Source organism: Labrus mixtus, chromosome 6, assembly GCF_963584025.1.
Source record: "Labrus mixtus chromosome 6, fLabMix1.1, whole genome shotgun sequence".
Classification (NCBI taxonomy): Eukaryota; Metazoa; Chordata; class Actinopteri; order Labriformes; family Labridae; genus Labrus; species Labrus mixtus.
Window position 1 is genome coordinate 14,657,719 of NC_083617.1, and position 8,292 is coordinate 14,666,010.

An 8,292-nucleotide genomic window follows, 5' to 3' on the forward strand; every position below is an offset into this window, starting at 1 on the left:
TCAGCTTTGAAAAATAAAACAATATCTTTTATTTGGTGACTGGTGTACATCACTATATGCACTAAAGGCAGGTCTATGCTCAGTTATAACATCTTTGCTCTACATGTTGAATAGTATAAAGTGATTATATGCATTTGTTTCCATTCAAAATGTGTTCCTCCTTTACATTTTTATCATCAAACAACCAAGATTGGATTCTCTAAAACAATTCAATAAAAACTTAGCTCATGGTTGCACCATTGAAAATGTATACAACAACCTTTCATTTGATTTTAAAACAACAGATGATGTTAAAACGTGTCCTAATGTGCTGTCCCTTGTGATATAGAACAAAATATATTTCAATTGAAACAAGATTAACCAAATGTTTCATTGTAGTTCAATAGATGTGTTGTTTTATTTAAGGTAAATGAGTCAATATAACTTTGATATCATTATTTTAATCAATCATGGTCCAATCAACATATGTCCAATTTAAAGATCAGGTGTCTGTTTTTTTTCTTTAACTTTAAACTAAGCTAAAGGATTGTGGAAAGGGTGGATTAAATAAAATAAAAAACATCCAGTTTGGGTTATTGATAGTGACTGCATTTTGGCATGAATTACATTTTATTTGATGGAGCAGTTGTTCTATTCTTTTCAGTTTGGATAAAACATGACAAGAATAAAAATCTAATATTTCAACAATAATTTAACTGAGAGTGAATGGTTGAAGTAAATAATTAATTGTACATGTGCTCTATTGACACTTATTAAAACACTGGTGAGAATTGGATCAAACAGATTTTAATTCAAAGTGAATTGAAAAAAAAATGTTGTCTTTAAAGCAAATGGACACTAGACCGACTACTAATTAATGGGATAATAAAAGTCAATGCTGTTCAATTGACTTTCAATGAGCGAGATGTTTTAAGAGAAAGTTAATGGAACATAGTTCACTTACAATTTATGGGTAATAAGGAAAAATAAATTAAAATGTTCTGTTGCAACAAAACATGGCAAATGAGTTAAAAATAAACCAGTGTTGGTAAATCAAAGCCAAGGTAGCGTAGGTTCAACAAAAATCTATGGGAAGGGTAATCTATCGTAACTGAATGCTGTTCTAATAACATTCAATGGGTCAATTATTTTTCTGAAAGGTGAAAGGACAAGTCCCACTTAAATTTTGCATTGGTTTCTCATAAAGTTACTAGGGGAGAAATGTTCCACTGAAAGTCAATGAAACAACAACAGTGGTGTTGAAGTGGAATTGTTACTTCTCTGTTGCTGGTTGTTGTAAAACACTTAATGAACATGGACACACATGTCACGCGGAGTGGCCTGAAGAGACTTTGGCCAGAACCTTCTTTACGTATTGTATATACAGTATATTCTGCATATATACAGTGTAAACATGTACTGAGTGTATGAATAGATAGAGAACACATCATCAGGTTGGTTTTGTCTTCAAATGTCCTTTGGATTAACATCGTGTTGTTTTTGGAATGGACGGTTTCATGAGGATGACTTGAGGTATTCACTCGAGTGCAGCGCTCTCCTCAAAGTGGCTGCAAAACACAAGAGAAAATGAGAGGAGGGTTAGTGATATAAAACAACTCCAATTTGACAAAGCTATATTGTATTCTACTCTATGTCCCTTCTAGCCATTGACATATAAGAATATTGTGCTTTTGGCTTGTCATTGCTTCAACATGCTTCAGGGTTAGAAGATGAATTGGGCTCAGTATGGTCAGATTTTTGATTTGGGTCAGGCAAATAGTTGAGAAGGTCAACGTTCCTTTTAGTAACTTTTGGTTGGTATCGATTTTTAAAAATGTTTTTGCTTATTTTGTCCTGTACATGTGTAGGTAGTGATTTCTGATGAAAAATCTCCTCCTACTGTCTTTTAACTGGCAGGTAGCACTCACTGAGAATCTTTGCTGTGGGAAATGTAAACAGTCTGATTCTGCAGTGCGTACAGTATATGCTGTAACTCACTTTGCCTAACACCTACCCCCCAGCAGTGGTTACAAGCAAAATGAACCTTATAGAGAGTATCAATGTTGATGCAGTTGGTCTCATTAGCTTTAGAAGGTCATAAAGTATCACTTTCAGTCAGTTTCATGACCAGCATAAAACTCTTAACAGGAGCATTAAGGTAAGTTTTGATGTCTATGGAATGCATTTTGTTAATAAGAGCTACGATTGAGTAAGAGTACACCTTTTTTTTGTATGTGTTTGTTCCTACCAATTGAAAGTTGTTTAGGAGATGGTCTACGTTGATGTCACTGTAGCTGTCCTGGAAGGTGTTGGGTTCATCCATGGAGTCCTCTGGGTCACTGGTTACAGGATCTTCTAGGCTGTGTGTGAAGGTTTGGTGTGAATACGGAGAGACAAGGCAGTAACCGTTAACTGTCTACATTTTTTTTTGTTTGAAAAAGGGTCGCTATACTTTAAATCCTAGTTCAAAGAAAAATATAAAATGTACAAATGTCTATTTGAAAATGGTGATATTACTATACCTCTGTCTGTTTTTGGTATATTATTATAGCTTTACTTGTCAAAACAATCATTTCCCTCAAGAGATTATTTTTATAAATGAAGAAAGCTTTTCAATATTGCCAAATGATCCCGTCATTTTTTGCTTACTATTTTAGTTCTGTTGGGAATTCAATAACTCCAGGAGTGATGTATCGATACATTCAGCTTGAGGGAGGAAGCAACAAGGATGAACAAGTGAAGGAAGACACAACAAATACATACCTTCTCTTTCCTGTCAACACTGAGTTGAGGTACTTCTTGACGGCCATTTGTTTGCGGAAGCGGCTGTAATTGTCTGTAAAGATGGCGTCTGAGTGGCGCTTCACTGGCTCATCCATCAGCTCGTCACTGTGTTAAAAATGGGATAAAAAAGAGATACATGAAGGTTTTTTATCACAGGTCAGAGGGCAGCATGTTTGAGTTTAACGTCAGTGTAGCTCAGGATCTATGATCCATGGTGTCTTTATTCTCTATCTGTGTTAGTGAACCCCCCTCCCCCCCTTCCCCCCCAGCTCTTAACATGTACTGAAGCAGTTATGGCATAAATTAACCTTTAAAAAGGTTTAGTCAATTAAAAAAAAACACATCATCAGGCAGGTCCAGTCTTTCATTGCAAATGTCAAAAGGTCTGTTCGTGTTAAACTGCAAGCATTAATCTCTTTATGAAAGAGTGAACATGGTGTGTGGTCTTCTACTTTTTTATTTTACAAAAACATTGCTAAGAAAAGATAATGCAGTCATGCTATGAACAATTGTTTATGTTAATTAACAGTATAGGACTTCATTCTATATATATCAGATACCAATGGTGAAATTTTGGCAAATAGATTCAAACTTTTCATTTCTTTTTTTGTTGTTGAATGAATTTCATTAATCTTGTCACAAATTTTGAAGTTGTTGAGTTTTTCTCAATTATGTTTTTTGATGAAAACATAAGCAGAAAGAAAAAGATGCAAGTCCAAAATAAAATAATTTCTTCACAACTATGCAACACTTGAAGTGTACTTCTTTGTCATTTTGTCAGCTGTAGCCTTTGTATTCAGCAATACAGCATTTACATGGGCAGTTTGTTTGTTATGACATTTATACCTCTATTTCACGGTGACATGCTGGAACTACAGACTTCGGTCTTCTACTTTTAGCTGTCCATCACTCCCCCCTCATAATGATTAAAAAAGCAATGTTTGATATCAGTGAAAGCAGGATTTAAGGGGAAAATAAAGCAGGTCCTCTCGGTTAAGCCAATAGACTTGGTATTTGCCGTCTTAATTGAAGAACTGTGAAACTTTGTTTTTTTTTTTTTTTTTTTTTTCAATTAGAAAATGAGTTCATAAAGCTTTGTCCTGCAATCCTATTAAATTCTACCAAATTATTTGATTTTGTACCCGGTCTCCCGGGTGATCTTGAATGAAGGGTCCCCTACCTGACCCGTTTTCCGATCAGAGACTCCAGATACCTCCGCGCTGACAGCTGTCCGAGCAGTTTGCTGTATCCACTGGTGAACAGACCGTCTGCGTGTCTCGACGGTCTGCGCAGCACCACAAGAAGACAACGTGAGTATCTGGTCGCATTTGATAAAATAATACACAAAATAACGCGGATAAAAACATCTAAAGGTTTGGCAGAAGTTCCAAAATGATGCCAGTGATGGTCTACATTGGATAGTGCGACGGTTTTCAATTTCTTCTAAACATGGAAACGGAGACTGTTCAGTCAGCACATTTACCATCAAATTGATTCTTGATTTCACTCTCTAAAGACAGGCTTTGCGTAAAACTTGTAAGAGCTGTATTGGGGGAAAAGCGACTAGCCTTACACATCATGTTCAATAAGTAGAAGACGTCGTGGGAGATCACAGCAAGTATATGACAGAAATGTTCAAAATTACTCTTGCTTAGAGCATCAATTTCGTTGTTGAGGGGAATATATTAGCTTTGACTCAGGCATCATGAACCAACACCCAGTGACAATGTTTTTACATTATCACTGAAATTGTAATAACATGAAAAGTCAAATACCCTGAATGAACCAAAACAGGAGTCCGGAGACAAACCTTCTGAAACCAATCCACAGCTCTGAACAAAGAGCGCTGAATTGTTTTTTTTCCTATCATTAGTTTCACAGATCACAGTTTCTCTTACCTCATGGATGTGTATGGCAGACTCAAAGTCCGGGAATAAAACACACTGCACAGGGCTATTAGGAAAAGCAGATGGGGTCCGGTTCGTTGTAACATCGCTTTACACCTGAGGGTGGAAACGGATGTGAAAATGATTATTCTGCCCTTAACATGACGACAGCAAGCATTCAATGTAATTTCTCATCAGCCTATCGACCGAAATGCAGAGCATATGTACGACTCAAAATACTGTTAGTTTTTACGTGTGGTTAAGTGTAACTGTCAAGACCTAACAAGTTGTCGATTGGTCAAGGAAAGAGTTAGAGCGGAAAGTAGTAGAGACAGCAGTCCCGTAGTTTAGCCAAGACGAGCCAATTGTAAAAAGAAAAAAAAAAAAAAATTCGTGTAATTGTGAATTTTGTCAGAGGAGAACAGAAAGAAGCGGAATCTGATGCGTAATTACGCGCGGCTGACAAGGACACCATCATTATGCTACAGAGACGCTGTAAAATGTTCGAAACATGTTTAACTATAAGCTCTTTAACGTGTTCTTCTTTAAAATTAGTTCAACCCCCCATCCTCAGACTTATTTTTTTACTCGAAAACGAGGAAATTCAACTTTTGACATTTGAAAAACCGTAAATTACAATTTAAGAAAAACGAGAAATGGCAGGTTATTGATTTTTCACATATCTCCCCGTTGGGGGTAAATTTTAACACTGGATGGAAAAATAACTCGAATGAATCCAATGCGTAATTACGCACAACGCGGTCAAAAACAAGCACCAACCATGGTTTTACACTGCGGGGACGGTGCGATTCAGTTGCCAGCATCGACCAAAAAAAAAAAAAAAAAAAGATATATTACAGGAGCAATTTCTTCGATATCAATTTTGATAATCTTTTGAAACACCCATCCTAACAATGGCGTTAGTAAAAAAAATAAAAAAACGCAGGTTCCAAAAGACCAAACACGGAGACCATCGAGGAGGGCCATCTAAAAAAGGAGAACAACATTTTTTAGGAGTAAATTTAAAATCTTACATGTGCTCTTGACAGAGTTGTCGGCTTCGTTCTCTTTCCGCTGCGCTGTCCAAAGCCCTGATCTAGAGCAGCTGCTGTATCTCCACTGTGATGCTTCTGACTCTCTTTGTGTTTCTGTCTTCCTTGCCTTCAGGTCTGCTCCCATTTTATACACCTGGATGTTTCTCATGGAGCAGTAGGGAACATCAGATTCAATCAAGGGCCTGAGACGTCAGTAGGTCTCTGCTTCCGTCACTGGTCTTGCTCACGGTCTGAGCCAAACAGGCCTATGGTAAAAACGGAAAAGTATTCTTCGAACTAATCGTAATAATAACCAACTTACATGCAAAGGCTGATGCTGTTGACTCATTTTCCCTGAACTATTATCCAATCATAGTTGCTTCAGGTTCAGGGGAAGAGGTCAAATTAAAATCAGACACATCAGAATCCTACATTTGTGAAAATGAGAAGTTAAATGAAAGTGGTTTCTGCAAAAATTGAAGACGTTAACAGGTAAGTCTCAATAAAAAAGGGTAAAATAATATTAGAACTGCTTTACTCTTTCACACATCACCCCATAAATTGCAGAAATGCTGCTGTAATCTCCAGTTGCATAAAGAACAGAACCATTTCTCATCACATGAACAAAAGTTTTAGAGACCCTGTGAATGATACCAGATATATGTTATTTTAGATATGCAGTGAGTGACCTTGTAAAAGTGTATTTCTTTGTAGGTTCCTGGGATGGTAAATCTTTAGTGGCTCTCAGATAAAAGGTTATACCGTGTCTTGCTTACAAAATCATTTGGATATTAATTTTGTTAGATGATAATTTAAGGAAATGCATTCATTCTGATATGTCGGTTTTTACTGTCAAAATGTTTTGCAGTTCCAGCCCAGACAAAGTCATCAGTTTAAATAACAGTAACAATTTAACACTGACAACTTTGTCTTTTTTCACCCCTCAAAACCAGAGAAATACAATTATGATGCGATGCAATGGAATGCGATGCAGTTCCTCACAGGGATATTTGTCTTGGACTTGAAAGCTGCATACATTTAGCTTCCTCTAGTATAAGGCAAGGCAAGTTTATTCATATAGCACATTTCAAGAACAAGGCAATTCAAAGTGCTTCAGTAGTAGTAGTATAAATAAATAAAGAACAAGGCGAAAAAGACGATCAACATGTAAACAGAGAAGCAGATACCAATGGCTATCACAAATAACATATTTTTCACATTGCCCATATTGCCCATAATCCACCAACTCCAACATGCATCATACAACTGTTAGTGAAAGAGATAAGAACACTATGAAGCTTTTGCAAAACTCTAACATCCTCAAGAATCATTATTTAACATGTTGATTGCTATAGGCATAAATGAGTTCAAACCAATTCAAAACAAATCAGCTTTCCATGTTTCCAGTCAACACTTGGATGCAGGTCATTATTTGTCATTGAAACATAGTCAATTATTTATAGTGACAAATATGAAGTGGAAGTGTACAGTATGGTGTTGATCATTTCACTTTTGATGCACCAAATACCAACCGAATTTGAATTGTTCTTCAAATAAAATAGTCTAGGTTTGCTTTGAAGAGCACTTCTAAAAAGTGGAGACTCAAACATATGATGAACTTTAGACACTTTTCATGAACCAAAGAACCAAAAACCATGACCACAGATTTTGTTCATTTTTCCTCAGAGGACCAAAGGTAAACACAGGTCGACTTCAGCTCCCGGACACAACTTTAATTGGCCCTGATTTCTGTCATAAAAACACGTTTTCACAGATGGAATGAGATGTGTCTCCAAGCATAATTTTAAGCTTTAAACATTATCTTTTTTTAGCTTTTGCATTATCCTCTCATGACACTAATACTTAATTCCACAACAATGTTACTAAAATCCCACTGGAGCCCTTTATATCCACTGGTAAGCCCTGAGCACTGAAGACTGAATAAAAACACAAGGATCTTATAGGGGGTGTTTCAAAGATACTGAACCTTTATGTTTTCTATTTCAGGTAGTGCCGGGCTTTAACAAACAAACGTCAAAACAGGACTGAAGTGTTTCTGAATCCACCCACAGTGTCCCTGATGAGTCTGATTTGCTGCACTGGAATGGCACAGTGAATTAGTCGTGACGTTGGCTGGTGCCTCATCCATCCATCCATTCATCCATCCATCTTTCAACCATCCATCTTAATGTGTGTGAAACATTTAGCCCATTTCACTGCAGGGAAAGATGGCTGGCTTGGATGTGGCTTAAAGAGAGAAAAAACGGGAGACTGCAGAGCCACTGTAGGTGTTCATAGAAGAGGATGATTATGATATTGATGTTAAATCAAATGTAATCAGCTATCAACTCTAAACTGCATTTTGTATTTGTCATGAAGTCCCAACATACTTGTTATATGTAATTTATACAGTATGTGGGTTCAAGCTACAGTGAGGAACTGTCATTGTGTGTCATTATCAGTGCACCCTCTGGACAAAGCGGCACATCTCATCTTTTGTTGATCTTACATGCATAAGAAGTGTTTTCTGATAAAAAAATCTCATCCTGCTGTCTTTAAACTCACATAGGCAGTACTAACTGTGAATCTTTATGTGGAAAATGTAAAAA

General features: G+C 36.7%; 1 protein-coding gene across 1 annotated transcript; it reads right to left on the reverse strand.

Moving 5' to 3' along the window:
- Nucleotides 1-5,688, reverse strand: vip (vasoactive intestinal peptide). Its single transcript, XM_061040188.1, has 6 exons — nt 5,684-5,688; nt 4,662-4,766; nt 3,944-4,048; nt 2,743-2,868; nt 2,228-2,339; nt 1-1,547 (listed from the first exon to the last, which is right to left on the reverse strand). Coding segments are annotated over exons 1-6 (459 nt in total). The 5' UTR covers nt 5,686-5,688; the 3' UTR covers nt 1-1,538.
- Between the last annotated feature and the right edge of the window lie 2,604 nt (nt 5,689-8,292).